Source organism: Paroedura picta, chromosome 10 (genome assembly GCF_049243985.1).
Source record: "Paroedura picta isolate Pp20150507F chromosome 10, Ppicta_v3.0, whole genome shotgun sequence".
NCBI lineage: Eukaryota > Metazoa > Chordata > Lepidosauria > Squamata > Gekkonidae > Paroedura > Paroedura picta.
The window spans coordinates 71,520,531-71,536,826 of record NC_135378.1 but is presented as its reverse complement, the minus strand read 5'-3'; the positions used below and the strand labels follow the sequence as shown (position 1 = coordinate 71,536,826).

Below are 16,296 nucleotides of genomic sequence, written 5' to 3'. Positions count from 1 at the left end.
CAAAGCAAGAGTCGGCGCATCTGCTAAAATTAGTGTGGAAACCTCTGGAGAGGGAGAAATTACTTGCATGTATCTGAACCCCCAACTGTTTATGTAGCATTTTAATCTAGCGTCAAAACAGATTAAAAGACTGCTTTCACACACATGGAGTAATGTACTTTCAATCCACTTTTTCAGTGCATTTAAAGTACTTTGAAGGTCATTACTGAACCTGTGTGAAAGTAACCAAAGACTTATTTTTGTATCCAATATAATTCTGTGCAATAAAAGTAGAAATAAACAATTATAATCAAAGTCAAAAAAACTTGAGAATATATTTATTTTGGGGGGAAGGGAGAGCATGACGAAGAAATATTTTACAAGGGCAAGAAGGCATGTTGGTATTAGAGAGATGACTTCTGCCACCTCCTGGACAACTAACCACACAGTTGTATAATATTTTATTATTTGGCAGTTCCAGAGCATGCTTAACTTTCTAACAAGTTTAAAAGGGGTAGTTTATCACACTGTGGCATCACAAAAGAAAAAGGAGACTCGTTAGTTTTCAGACTAATATATTCAAGATGGCATAAGCATTCATAGACCAAAGCCCACTTGATCAGATCCACAAATATCTATGTTGGCAGTTATATGAACAACACAAGAGCAGAGAGAAAAATGACTGTAAACATAAAGGCCATGAAATGCAATTGTCTGAGCTCAAGTAAACCTCTAATGTATACAAGATAAACACAGTGGCTGAAGCAATAGTTGTTGATGACATAGTCTCCCTAGCTTTGTTGATTTAATCCATTTTAGGCTAGCAGAGCTAATACCATCAAATTTCCTAACAAGTTCTACAATTTCCATCTAGTATCCGGCATTCATTTGGTCCATTAAGCAAGCATAGGACAGAAGAAACCCAAAGCCCAGTAGAGAAGCTGTGTAGAATGATCTTCAGCTATCGCCAGTCCAATCTTATTCAAGTTCTTAAAATGTCAAGACAGTGCGGATGCTGAAACGAAATGACAGACACATGAATTTGGCAAGCCACATTCCAAGAGAACTGCTAGCACTTCACTATGGCCCATGCTTATTCAGTTTGTTCTTGGGAAGTGGAGACAGGAAAGGGGAGAGTGTGTATCTATCCTGTGACTGATGCTTCTCCTGATCATATTTCTAAGGGGAAACAATCTGCAAAGTAGCAGCATCTGGAGGTCACCCTCCAAACTGTGTGTGACTCAGGAAACAGAATTATTTACAAGGATAGCAAAAGAAAAATGAACGTTACCTCTTTCCAGTTCGGAGCAGTTCAAATCCTTCATTAATTTTCTCAAAAGGTAAAGTGTGAGTAATTAATGGATCCAGAACAAATTTCTTCCCCATGTAATCCGAAACCAGTTTAGGGACAGAGTCCTTGCTCTTCCAGCCTGAAAACCAGCAAAGGAAGAGAGGACTCAGAATACATTATTGAAATATTGCATAAGAATAATATATTATTGAGGAGTTGGAAACTTCTGAAGAACTAAATTCGACTATTGCAAGCCACCTTGGGAATCACTGATGCTATTTTCAGGCTGAGAAATTTCTGGAGATTTGGGGACCGAACCTGCAGAAGACAGGGACTTCAGTGGGCTACAATGCCACAGAGTCTACCTTCCAAAGCATCCATTTTCTCCAGGGGAACTGATTTTTGTAGTATGAAGTTGAATTGTAGTTCCAGGAAACTGGCATCCCTAAAAATGAAGTACCTTTTTAACTACATGAGTAATTACACCACCACAGGATGCTTTAATGGTCATTAGTTTAGCTGGTTTTGCAAAGACAGGTTTTGCAAAGACTGTAGTTTAGTAGGCTTTGAAATAGGAGAAGATGAATTCTTGAAGGACAGTTCTACCAATGGCTATTAATGTGAACAGAACCTCCATGTTTACAGCCAATAAACCTCTGAATATCAGTGCTAGAGAGCAATGATAGGACATCTTTGGCCTCTGCCCTTTTGTTCTGGCCTTCCAGGGGCATGCATTTGGTCGCAAGATATTGTGGATGATGGACCATGGCCTCATCCAGAATGACAACTCTTACGTTCTTGTGTTCTGTATAATTTCTTTTCAAGACATAGAATTCTGACAAGTTTCCTGAATTTTACATTGCATGCCATGAATTACAGGGCTTTTTGTCAAGCACAAGACTCTACCTCCAAACACCGATCCTTTCCAAGTACGGCCAGTGAAAAGCAACATTGGGTTAAAGCAGATTTCAGATGCAGATGGGGGCACACCCACAATTACGCTGGTTCCATAGTTCTTCTGGCAGGAAGCCAAAGCAGCTGTCTGAGATAAAACATGGAAAGGCCTTTGATTAAGTTGCAATAGTTAAACACAACGTTTGACTAAATCCCCAAAGCAATTTGCTCACTGAACCTGAACAAAAACTGAAATAGCTAAACTCTATTTCTACTGCATTTCATCTTCTGCTGTTTTCCTAACAGATGGTATTTACTGGATCTGGTACACTTATTGGACAATTGGATGGTGACATAATTGCGGGTTGTGACTTGTCGATGCTCTTGAAGCATATTACCAAACCCCAGACCTGGCTAATACATAGTCGTAATTTAATGGTAAAGAGGAAGCTGCTTCTAATTGAAGTAATTTCAGATCACAACATTCATCATCACAATCTCTCCCAAAAAGGACTCTCCGTAAGTAATATAAAGCCATTTTTGAAGTCACCTACCATGGTATCTGTGCGTCCAATCACTTCAAATGAATATTCTACACCTTGACCGTCAGTCATATCAACCAAGACTTCATTGATGGGCTTCTTGTGATCCAGCGGGTTGACGCACTCAGTGGCTCCCACCTCCATAGCTTTAGGAAATTTACTTTTATTGATGTCGACCCCAATAATTCGGGAAGCTCCTGCAGCTTTGCATCCCATGACAGCTGAGAGACCGACTCCTCCCAAGCCAAAGACAGCACAGGTAGAGCCACGTTCCACCTAGAAAACCATAAGATCATTGTATGGTTCAGTCCTTCCAGTATGGTTTTTAAAGGTGGCTTTCAACAGGTATGGGAGGAAATGCTAGAACGTATTTTAATGCTGGCTTAAAAACGTTAGAGAAGACATGTTGGATCATGCCAATGGCCGGCCAGCTGCCTGCCTGCCTGCCTGCCTGCCTGCCTGCCTGCCTGCCTGCCTGCCTCTCTCTCTCTCTCTCTCTCTCTCTCTGTCTATCTATCTATCTATCTATCTATCTATCTATCTATCTATCTATCTATCTATCTATCTATCTATCTATCTATCTATCTATCTATCTATCTATCTATCTATCTATCTATCTATCTATCTATCTATCTATCTATCTATCTATCTATCTATCTATCTATCTATCTATCTATCTATCTATCTATCTATCTATCTATCTATCTATCTATCTATCTATCTATGACTGCCACTAGGTGTGCCAGAGGGACTGCACCTACTGAGAGCCACCAGTACGATGTTCTAAACTTAAGATGGCGGTATCTTCCATCTAGCCCAACACTCTGTGTCACACATTTGCCAAAACCCAGGTGGCATCAGTGGGGCCAGAATTCCAGAAGCCCTCCCACTGTTGCCCTCTAAGCACTAAGAATACATAGCATCACCACCCAATACATAGTGTTCCATCTATACCTTGTAGCTCAGGGGTAGTCAACCTGTGGTCCTCCAGATGTCCATGGACAACAATTCCCATGAGCCCCTGCCAGCAAATGAGCCCCTGCCAGCATCTGGAAGACCACAGGTTGACTACCCCTGTTGTAGCTAATAGTCACTCATGGACCGTTGCTCTATAGGTTTATCTAGTCCCCCCTTGAAGCTGTCTGTGTTTGTAGCCACCACCACGTCCTGCGGCACTGAATTCCATGTGTTAATTCCATGAGGCTTCCATTGAAAATATCTTTCTCCTGATGGCTCTTTTCATCTTAATGGCTACTGATATTTCAAAGCCTCAGTGAACAGAGATCACTGTATCTCTCAGGGATCTGAACTGAAAATATTTCCCATTATTTTTGCCAGTCAATTTATGAGTGTGTTTGTGAAGACTTATTCCAGGAATTATTGGCTTGAACTCACAAATTGCTATGGATGCAGCAGGTCTTTCCAAATAAACAGCAACAATAAATGGCAGCTTTATAGAGGTCACAATTCAGCTGCAAGGAGGGCATGACCCAATTTATATTCTTGACCTAACTGGGGGTGAAGATCAATGGTTTAGATGGCTGTAAAAATTACTTTACAAAATCATAGGCAGGAGCATTTGGGAGGAAATGTGCTATGCAAAGTCAAATGCTGAAATGCAACTGGGGAGGACTATCTCCTTCTTGTGCACCAGTTTGGAATTTCTTGGAACATTTCATTAGCCACGGTGACAAACATCTTGGTAAACCAGATAGACTGTTGTCCTGATCCAGCTGGACTTTTCTTATGCTGTTATCAGAAATGTTATCCAAGTGTACATCGTACTGCAAGGGGGTAGGTTCGGTCTTGGTTAATTTCGTAACTGTTTCATGATTTGTTCTTACTGACTAGTTTAAATATATAGGCAAGATATTTCTCTCTGTGCGTCTCTCCATAAAGTGTAGATCAAACGGGGATATTATTGAAACATGTCCTCTAGAACTCACCTGGGCTGTCTGAACTGCTGCTCCATAACCGGTGGAAAACCCACAGCCGATCAGACACACTTTTTCCAGCGGGGCAGCAGGATCAATTCTGACCACTGCATTCTCATGCACCACGGTGTATTCCGTGAAGGTGCTGGTGCTGATGAAGTGGTGAAGGTTCTTCCCTTTGCAAGTAAACCTGCTGGTGCCGTCAGGCATTAAACCACGAGGTTCACTAAGGCTTTGGGGAGGGGGGAAGACAAACAGAGATTGAAAGAATTAGATCTTTTAAAGGGGGAACGATACAGGAGCCTACTGTGGTAGAACAGTATGCTGGACTTGAATTCGAAAGTTCTGGGCTCTCTCAGCCTCTATTGTGGGGAAAGGAAAGGGAAGGCGATTGTAAGCCACTTTGAGACTCCTTCAGGTAGAGAAAAGCGGCATATAAGAACCAACTCTTCTTATTATTCTTATTCTTATTCTTCGTTATTAGGGCACCCACTAGCCTTGCTGCTGCCCTGGCATCAGGGTCTGCCCCAAGAGGCAACCTTGGCTTCAGTGGGTGGTAGCAGGAAGCCTGCACAACCCTTCCATCCTCTGTCAGGAGGGCGATGCCAAAAACTTCCCACCTTGTTGTGCTGAAGGGTAGGAGGTTGGTCATCACAGTGCAGGGGAGTGAGGAAGGTGGGCGGCCGCCTCTCCCCATGCCACAGGGAGGGGTTGTAGCTTAAGGTTGCCAGCCTATGTAGATGGTAGTTAAAGGTCACCTGAGATTACTGCTGATAGCCTGGCAACAGAGATCAGTTCACCTGTAGAAAATGGCTGTTTTGGAATGGCATTATACCTTGCTGGAGTCCCTCCTCTCCCCAAACCCTGCCTTCCACAGGTTTCACAAACATGCCCACACCCCAGTCTCCAAGTATTTCCCAACCTGGGAATACTACTGTAGCTCAGAGGAAGAGCATCTGCTTGGCATGCAGATGGTCCCAGGTTCAATCCCTGACATCTCCAGTTAAAAGGATCAGGTAATCGGTGATGTGAAAGAGCTTTATGTGAGATCCTGGAGAACCACTTCCAGTTTGAGTAGACTATATGGGCTTTGATGGACTGGTGGTCTGATTCAGTATAAGGCAGCTTCATATACTCCTATGGCCATAGTGATGTCCATAGCGTGGAGGACAAGTAGGATGGGATGGCAGCTTCCTGCTTCTTCACAGTACATGGGTGGAGGAGGGTGAGTGGTGGTTTCTCTTTGGCATGGGGGCAGGTGGTGAATTCACTGCCTATAATATCAAAAAATCTTTAGGCCAGCTCTGGGTTCAGTCATAGGTTCACAAATACAAAGGGCCATTCCACACAACTTAAATGTAGCTGAAGTCTTACCTTTTGTAAACACTATTAATTTAACGTTCCGCATGACATCGTAAACATACCGCAAAACTCCCACCAGACTCCAGCAACAATCGGAATTTTATAGTGCTTAGGGGGAAATCCAGAAAAGTGGATTCCCCCCGAAAAAACCGCTACACTTCTGAGCACAAGCCGCAACACATCAGCGAAAGAGGAAATACTGAAGGCCATTCCGCACAAGGACCAATATTGCTAAATGTTTGCAGTTCCCTCTGGCTGAGATCCTGAAGACCCAGATCAGCAGACAGCACCAAGCTAGACAAACCGATGGTGTGCCCCCCTCCCACACACACACATCATGACTGTGCCAGTGCCAGAACTTAGGGAGGCTGTGCAAGGTCCTTTCCTCCCAACCAATACCCAGATTTTCCCCTTTGCTGTGTAACTTCTATTACCATATTTAAAAGTTTTAGTCTATCCAGTCATTGATTTGCTGCTATCACCTCTGCTTTGACCCTTAGATATGGTGCTAGTTAACAAACAATAAAGAGATACCTACTCATTTTGAGAACAAAGGTTGCCTCTTTTACTTCGGCAAGCACTGCAGTTTCCACATTGTGGGGTAAAGAGGGGGATAACATGGTCCCCTGTGAGCCAAAAGGAATAAACCAAGAGTTACAACTTGAACGATTCCACATGCTTCTAGAGATGGAAGTCATAGTTCCAGCAGCTGTAACAATTTAGCCATCATTTAAAGGAAAATCCCCTAATGAGACAAGGCTGCTTAAGGTAGGAAAGTGTACAATCAATGAAGAAATTTTGCCACCACCATCCAAAAAAACCCCCCAAGACCTGTAGTAGCACATGATTTGTGTTATTGAAGCATAAGGCCTACAAAGGACAAAACATATACATTATCACATGCAAAGTATCTCTCTCTCTCTCTCTCCTTTTTTTTGTCATTGCATTGGGAGTAGTGCTTGCTGCAGCAGCATATATGGGAGCACATGAAAAACAGCTCTGTTCTTGTACCTGCAGGGTTACATGAGCATTAAGCTTCAACCTGTTTATCTTATAGCCATCTCTGCTCATACCTGGTTTCACACAAGTTACTCCCTCTCCAACACTCTCCACAATTCCAGCTGCTTCATGGCCCAAAAGTATTGGGAGGGGCATAGTAAATGCACCGCTGAGCACATGGTCATCTGAGCGACAGATCCCGGTGGCCAAAATCTGTTTAAAGATGAAAGGAGGAAACATTGTCTATTGGTTTTGCTTATTTCATGTTGCAAGTCATGAGTAGAAATTCAGCATCTATTTCCTGTAGACACATGTGTGCCACCCACCATGGTGCTGAGTCTTGGCCCAGCCTGATAGCAAAATCACAGCAAAATCATGGGCATTATTATTGATCATAAGCTGTGTGTCATATCGCTCATAGATCCAAGGATTGACTGGCAGCCAGGCAAGGGAAATTCATAGGTGGAAATTCATAGGCCTCTGCAGTATGTGTTCTTTGGAGAAACTCCATCCAGATCGTTGGAGGTCTCCCCTCCAAATACTAGCAAGGATCAGCCCTGCTTAGCTTCTGAGATCTGATGGGATCAAACTTGCCTGGGCTATCCAGATCAGAACTACATGGGCATAAGCTCTATTTTCACAGGCTCCCAAGTCCTTTGTCCTTCTTTCTTTGCATGCTTAGAATTTAATTTCAGTACTATGCAAATCCTATGCAAGCTTATTTGAGTCTATTGAAATTAATAGATTTTGACTGAAGTGACTTTGCATAGGATTGCGTTGTTAATGACTTAACCATAATTTGCTGCTATCTGAAACAACAAAGTGGGGGTTCACTGCCCCAGAAAATCAGAACTGTAAATCTGATTGGAATGGAAAAGGCAAACCATAATTAATATAGAATTTGTGGAATTTGACTGTACTCTCAATTCAACATGTTTAACATTTTTCTTGTGTAATATTCATCTTTTAATATATTAAAATTATTTCCATATCCAAAAAAAATAAGACTGCAAGAATTTATCTTTCATGTACGTAGCAATAACTTCAAGGTCAGTTACCTTAATGCGAACTTCATGAGCCTTTGGGGGAGCTACTTCGATTTGCTCAATGACCAGGGGTTTCTTAATCTCCCAAGCAACAGCTGCTTTGCATTTAATGACCTGCAAAAACAACACATGTCACTTTTGTATTTGAGCTACACTGTGATCTGCTTAGAAATCTGATTCATTAGCTAAACAGAAACTTCACTTACATCTGAAATCTCATAGTACTAAATGCTGTTTGCAAGCCAAGGTATCGCTTTACTCTGAGGCATGTTAAAACATATGGAGAAGTCTTATTATGTGTACCTGGCCCTTTATGATCCTAGAAGTTATGGAACACAATCATTGTTCAAGCATAGAAGAGAGGAGAGGGGAATTCTCACAGTTCATCTATCATCCTTATGCGTTCTATGTAATAGAATGCTCACCACCCGGGGCAAAGTTCACACTTTCAGGAAATAAAAATTAAAGCATCCAATTTTCCAACTTTCCTAACAATCAGGGTGCACTGATCAACATGATTTCAAATTCCAGTTGTTACAGAAAGTTGTCACTGAATCACCACAAGAGTAGGTTGGGGGAAGGAAAACATCAAAGCATACATAGAATCATAGAGTCATAGAATCACAGAATTGGAAGGGACATCCTGGGTCATCTAGTCCAACCCTCTGCACTATGGAGGACACTCACAACCCTATCGCTCATCCACTGTAACCTGCCACCCCCTTGAACCTTCACAGATTCAGCCTCTCCGTCAGATGGTTATCCAGCCTCTGTTTAAAAATGTCCAAAGATGGAGAACCTACCACCTCCTGAGGAAGCCTGTTCCACTGAGAAACTGCTCCAACTGTCAGGAACTTCTTCCGGATGTTTAGACGGAATTTCTTTTGAATTAATTTCATCCCATTGACTCTGGTCCGTCCCTCCGGGGCAAGAGAGAACAACTCTGCTCCATCCTCTATATCAGGGATCCTCAACCTGTGGTCCTCTAGATGTTCATGGACTACAATTCCCATGAGCCCCTGCCAGCATTTGCTGGCAGGGGCTCATGGGAATTGTAGTCCATGAACATCTGGAGGACCACAGGTTGAGGATCCCTGCTCTATATGGCAGCCTTTGAAATACTTGAAGATGGTTATCAAATCCCCTCTCAGTCATCTCCTCTCCAGGCTAAACAGACCAAGCTCCCCCATACGTCTTGGTCTCCAAACCCCTCACTATCTTTGTTACCCTCCTCTGGACATGCTCCAGTTTGTCTACACAGGAAAGAGGAGCTGACCGTCTCCATCATTTGTACTTCTGTTTCAAGCTGCTTGCCCTAAGTTGTGATATTAAACAGTGCTCTGTTTCACTTGGGATCAGAAATAGCCCAAATGAAAGGGCATTTTTGAAATTTTAGGGTTCCTGAAATAAAAATCCAAAATTTCAGGATTAAATTTCAGATATAAGGAACTGTGCACTGGATAAAGCTAAGATGATGCTCACATTTGCAGAACTACATTTTCTTCTGAAGTCAAAGGGATTTCTGCAGCTTGTGTTACTATGAAAACAGGAATCTGCAGCACTGGCAGTCAGGATAATCAAATGTTTTAGGCGGGGAACTGTGCTGCAGAGATCAGTTGCCTGGCAATTTTATGTGTCCATAAAAGTACAGAACAAGGTAGTAACACAGGAGGAAAAATATGTATGGCTCAGGAGATGGTATTCCTCAGCCCCTGCCAGAGAGCAACATAATTTTTAGGATATAAGAGTCAAAGATACTTTCTTCAGACACCTGAAAGCATACAGCTTGAAGCTCTTCTTGGTCTCTAGCTGTTCTAACACGTCTCCCCACTCTGAAACCCCATTTCCTCTACCCCCCTCATCAATGTTTCCTTCTTGTTCCAGCTCTGATTTCCCTCCCTGTTACCTTTCCCCACCTTTCATTCCTCCCCTCCAACCCAGATGCTCCCTGCCCACCTGCTTCTCTTCTCCCACAAAGGTGGCAAAAGAAAGAGGAGAGAAGCAGTCCAGGCGGTGTATGCAAGATGGGAAAAGCTGGCAGGATGCAGCCTCCTTTAACAAGTTCTGTGAATGTGCAGGCACCGCCTACGTTATATCCGTGGATATTTTAATCTCCTTTGCTTTATACTTTTCTTGCAAATCCGAGGGTCGCACAGCTTGGCCGCGGCCTATGTCCTAATCGAGGGTGACCCCATTATGTAGATTTTTAATGAACATGACGGCCGCCCCTAGGCATTAAACATGATTTTAAACTATGAACATAAAACTAGCAAGCAACATCAAAAACTAAAACACCTCTTTTAGGCACAAAACAAACAAGCAAACAATATATCCTCATCATGGGCACTGAAGTGCCTCACAGATTTTATAGTTGGGCTAATTTAATCCGCAAGTCTCAAAGGATTCTTAAAGTGCAAATTGGGATGTTTGCAGACAGAGTCATATTAGTAAAAGCTAAATGGCGTGACTCTGTCTGAGAAGTATCTCATTTGCTTGATGCCCTGGGCACTTGAATAGCCCTTTGAGACTTGAGGATGGAGTTATAAATTTATTTATTTATTAGATTTTTATACTGCCATGTGAGGAACTTCAGTGCCTATGATAATGATATATTGATGGGGGGGATGTGCCACAATACTGTTCCACTGTAATTAGAGTCATGCTAAAAACTGTAAAGACATCAGAAATGCTTATGTGCTACAGCAGGGGTAGTCAACCTGTGGTCCTCCAGACGTCCATGGACTACAATTCCCATGAGCCCCTGCCAGCATTCGCTCATGGGAATTGTAGTCCATGGACATCTGGAGGACCATAGGTTGACTACCCCTGTGCTACAGCATCCAAAAATGTCTGAAGGGACACAGCTGTGTTAATTAAAAGCCTTTATGTAAAAAGAGAAAGGGCTTGCCGTTTGCTTGTGTTCCACTAAAATATCTGGGACCAACATTTTGGCAGCTAACTAGTCCACAATGAGTAGTGGTGAATGAAGTGACATAATTTATTTTAATAAAAACTTGAAACTAAGCATACAATACCCTGTGATGCTGGGAGCTCCTTTTATTCTGGAAGTGGGCTTTGACAATATCAGAAAGCAGAAAAGAACCATTTTCAAATTAGATGGGCGTTCGACCAGAATCGGTTACAGCTTAGAAACTGAATATAATTTTTTTAAAAGCGCTATACGGAAAAGCTGACCAAATATCTAACCCAGGGTAAACATATCTTTAGATAACGTGCAGTAAAGCTGAGTTTGGCAGAACATTCCTGTAACAGAAGCGCTCCATGCTCTCTGTTAAATATATTTTACAATATGTTTTCTCTGGCAAGATGGGACTCTGATGAAATCTGCTTTTTCAGCATAGTAATCAATCTCAACTTTGGGACTCAAGAGCCAAAGAAATAATTAACCCCACAAAGATGATTCTGTGCAAGTGTGATTCAAGTGGGTGTTGATCAGAAGCAGCAGAATAAAATTTGGCAATCTAGGGACCCTCAAAGGGGCTTCCGATTGCCTTTCCCTTCCTCTTGCTACCACATGTTGCCACGTGAGACGTGGGTGGGGCTGAGAGAGTTCTGAGAGAACGGTAGGCGGCCCAAGGTCACCAAGCAAGCTACATGTCGAGGAGGAGTGGGGAATCAAACCTGTTTCTCCAGATTACCGTATATACTTGCATATAAGCTGACCCGCATATAAGCCGAGGCACATAATTTCACCCCAAAATGCTGGAAAACTTATTGACTTGCATATAAGCCGAGGGTGGTGTTTGGATAGTGGCTTTTTCTCCTTTCCTCCCCTCTCCCCTGTTTTGGGCAGGATCTTTCCCCCCCTTTTCTTCCCACCTTCCTCCTCCCTCTTTCCCTCTGAACAGTCTTGCCTTTTGATATCCAGTCCTGTGCTGTTTCCCTGCTTCTTAGCTGGGTGTTCTGTTCCCTGCACTTTCCATGCCTTCCTCTAGGGGCGCTTCCTCCTCCTGCTCTCTGTTCTGGGAGCTTCAGAGCTTCCTGCAGCTTCCTGCACATGCTGGCCTCCTGCTGGCCTCCCTAAGGCAGGGAGGGGGGGAGGTGGAGACTGTCCTTTCCCTCCCGGGCTTGCTGCGTCTCTCCGTTGTTCCTGCTTCTGCTCTTCAGACAAGTATACTTGTCTCCCACCTTCCTGTCTTGTCTGGCAGCTGTTTTTTTATACCCGCATATAAGCCGAGGGGGACTCTTTCAGCTTAACAAAGGGCTGAAAAGCTCGGTTTATATGCGAGTATGTTCATAACCTGCCACTCTTAACCATTATGCTATGCTAGTTCTTGGAGTGGCCAATAGATAGGCATTCAAATTGGCAATCGAGTATTCAGATGGCAGTTTAACACTTGCTTGAGCCATTTTCCTCCCCAAACTACCAGAGAGCTTTCTAAAGCTTTTTGGAAAAGGCAGATTGCTATAGTGCAAAAATATCTAATGATCTGTTGCCACAATCTGCTACTTTCTTGCTTTCGTTGTTTTTTTTTAAAGTGAGTCTTGAACTCATAATTAGAAGGACATTTCCCCTTATAAATATGCAATGAAAAAGTCTAGTGAAAGCCAGGATCTAGTGGACTGTGGCAACAGATCATTATAATGTCACTGCATTATAGCTATTGAGCATTGCTGAGTTTCTTTTAAAGCTCTCAAATCCTTTGGTGGGAGGAAGGAGGGATGCAGTGCGGCTAGATCAAAGAAAATTGTGCTAAATGTAATGTATGCAAGAATACAAATTTCCTAATCCAAAGGGCATCCAAAAGAAACTTGGATTGTTATTTCAAAAAAATTGGCATACCAAGGCAGGTTTCGGAAAGATCATAGCAAAGCACTGCAAAGTACAGAAATGAATGGAGGACCACATTATGAAAATAACACTGCATTAAGGAAGGCAAGGCAAAATATATGAATGCAAGTAACATTAATCTTGTTTAAACAAGAGGAGTCCAAAAAGTATTAGTTTATCCCATGGTCCTATATAATTAGTCCAAATAACAGGTATATTGTACAGTTAAGACACACACAAACACAAAGACAAATTATTGACATCCTCTGGTTAAGTTTAGTGCTGCTGAATCTTGTGGGAAAATGTGATACTTGATCTTGCTGGCAGAAATCATTGGGACAATGGCTGCTGGATCATGCCCTATCTTTCTTTTACCATGCAAAATTGTTTTAGCAGGTATGAATGCTTCTGCCTGAGGACTTCTCTGCATCAAATGAGTTTTTAACATGGTATCGCTCAACTACATTAAAAATGTAATGTTATTTCGTTTATTTATTAGATTTTTATACTGCCTTCCTGGTGAGCTGGGTCAGGGCGGGGTACAACATAATAATTGGAAGAATAAAAATACATTAAAACAGTGTATATCCTCCAAAAAACCATTAAACAGCACTTATGATTAGCAGCAACATCAACATGGTTATCATTTCATTGTAGTTCGCTTTCTGATGTTTTCAAGGGAGTGACTTGGGGGGGGGGGTGCGATGTTGTCAGGATGCTGCAGTTCTTCTGTTAACTTGTACCATCCTTCCAGTTTGTGCAACAGAACCACAAATAAAATCAGAGTCCAGTAGCACCTTTAAGACCAGCAAAGATTTATTCAGGGTGTGAGCTCACACCCTGAATAAATCTATGTTGGTCTTAAAGGTGCTACTGGGCTCTGATTTTATTGTGCTAGTTCAGACCAACACAGCTACCCATTTGAATCAGAACCACAAATCCCATTCCTCTAGTAAGTGGGTTTTATATTTTATATGTCTTTGTGAGAAATCCTGGCTCATGTGGACTTTGGGATCAGTCACAATTCATAGTCAGAATTAAGTCAACATATAAAACAACGTACAATCACATTTTAATGCATAATCACAAGCACAACCGAAATTTAAACAGAACTTGCTTTAGGATTGACAACAATGCACTACTCATTTTATCCTCCTAACACCATTGAATAACCAGCTTGGAAAGTGCTCACTTACTTTGCCTGCTGTGCTCATGGTGCTTCTCTTTCACTGCTGCTCTTTCTTGCTTCGGGAATTCAGGAGTCTGAACAACCTCCTTGCTCTTTAATGGGTCCTGCTGACCGTTCCCCTGCAAGCCACAACTGCATAAACACGTCTTGGGGCCTTATAAGCAAACACAGTGTCTTCTTGGTCCCACCCCCAAGCCCAGAAAGAAAGAATACTAAACCCCTCCTCTACTGAATATCAAATCCATGTTGCAGTTTAACCACATTGAAGGAGAGTAAGGAGTATCATGTCTTGCATACAAGCATACAATAAGAATTGTTGCTTGTGTGTAATCATATGTGCTCCCCCTGGACACTTGTAATCTGTAAACCTAGTAACCTTGGATCTATCTAGTCAACAGCCATTCCTGCGTTTGTCATAGTTTTTGCTCTGGTACCTGTTGTTGGCGCTGCACATTTATACCAAAATATGTTCTGTGATTTGTCATAAAAACAGAAGTAGACTTGGTGAACCATTTTTGGGAAAGTTGAGGTTTTATGGATCTTGGAAAAGATTCATGCCTATTTTATCCCCTCAGCAAGCCTCTTGACACCTTATAGAGTACAGACGGTGATCCTTGAGTCTCCACCTGTGTACTGTGTAAAACTCTCCCAAGTAGGCTTGTTTAGGACTGCTCCCTCTCTGACTTGACTCAGGCACCCCCACCCGGGAAGGAGAAAGCCAACTGGTATTGCTACTTGGAGCAGCCAGGAAAGGCAAGAATCATATGCCTACGCAGTAGCCAGAATGATTTTTGTGACCCGAGTACAGTTGAGGTCAACAGCCCAAGTGTGATTCTCAAATGTGCTTCTGGAGCCCTGAGAACAAGCCAACCCCGAAAGAAAGTATCCAAGGGACCTGATCCCTTCTCTTCAGGTTGGCAGCCCATTTTGCTCAGCTTTTCTGACCTTGGAGGAGCCCTTGAAATAATTTTACAGGCAGAGCTGCCCTGGAAGTGGTCAGCTGCCACCCACTCCCTTCCCCCCCCCGAGGTGACATCACCACCCGTGTGAACAGGCAGACTGAAGGTGGACCAAGGGGAGGAGAGACAGGAGGCACTTTAAGCTGGAAGGAGGCATGCAGGCATGTGTTGAGAGTTCTCCTCAATCCCCATGTGAACGGTGCCCGATTTAGATCATGTACGTGGAGAAGGAACTTCAGGCTCTTCTCCGCAGCCAATTTTCTGACCTCAAATAGTCCTGAGTCAGCCCTATTTGGCCCACTGGGGAAACCCAAGAGGACTGTTTGAGCTCAGAAATATGGTATGTCACAACCGCAGTCCAGTTTGAACAATGTTCACACAAGAATTGATGAGAACTCATGTCTGATTGCAACACAGTGAAAATAACAGGGCAAAAAGCCCAGAGCATGGACAAATACTAATAATGATAAGTCAAGATCAGTCTGATATGTGGTTCTTTAATCCCATGGCTTCAAAATTCAATACAATGAATGAACTGACTTCTGGTAAAGCCAGTTCCATTGACACTTCATGCACATAGAACGTTTACACTTCATTGATGTAGGTCCTCAGACAAAAGACCACAAATTCATAACATCAAAATACACCCCTTTCATGCAAAGGACTGAACTGCGAGGATGTCAGTGGGAGGAGGGGGTCATACACAAAATACACCCTTAAACAAAAGACTGTGAGCTCTCCCAAGCATATAGCTTCCACAGTCTCTAGCCTATACTGATCAAGAGTAAACAAAACTAGCTTTAATGGCCTTTTGCCCTGTGGTTGTTAAACATCTTGAGCTCCTGTTTCGTGCCTGACTGCTACACAGGACACAGGGTGGGGCCTCCCTCCCTGACCCAAGTGCAATTTAAGGAGTCCCCAAATATCCCACATGGATTAATGAACCTTGCCTGCCTCTGACACTTTTAAAATCTAGGGACAGCCTCTGCTACAGACTTCTCCAAGAACACTGCGAAGGCTGGGATTATAAATCCCAGTATTTTCTCTGACACAGGCAACAGAATCGAACCCAGCATGCCATATTAGAAGTTCGCACTCCTAACCACTACACCAAACTGGCTCACAAGAAATCAGGGTCATCACCAGGGAGTTCATTCTGTAAATTCACACTTCACAGTTCTGGTGGTTGTGTATAGCAACACAGTGATTTTTATAATAAACATGTCTAGATGTAGGTCTATTATGCACAGGTGTTCTCCCTCACTTTCACTGTGTATGTCTTGCAGGGTTTCTTTGTCATTCTGCATTT

At 42.8% G+C, this 16,296-nt stretch overlaps 1 protein-coding gene across 1 annotated transcript; it reads right to left on the bottom strand.

The window, feature by feature from the left end:
* Positions 1-289: 289 nt before the first annotated feature.
* Positions 290-14,206, bottom strand: LOC143819315 (alcohol dehydrogenase 1A). The gene is made up of 9 exons (XM_077300804.1): positions 14,036-14,206; positions 8,060-8,161; positions 7,076-7,214; positions 6,541-6,628; positions 4,653-4,872; positions 2,719-2,982; positions 2,177-2,312; positions 1,271-1,409; positions 290-994 (listed from the first exon to the last, which is right to left on the bottom strand). Exons 1-9 carry the CDS (start codon positions 14,051-14,053, stop codon positions 970-972), a joined length of 1,131 nt encoding a protein of 376 aa, XP_077156919.1. The 5' UTR covers positions 14,054-14,206; the 3' UTR covers positions 290-969.
* Between the last annotated feature and the right edge of the window lie 2,090 nt (positions 14,207-16,296).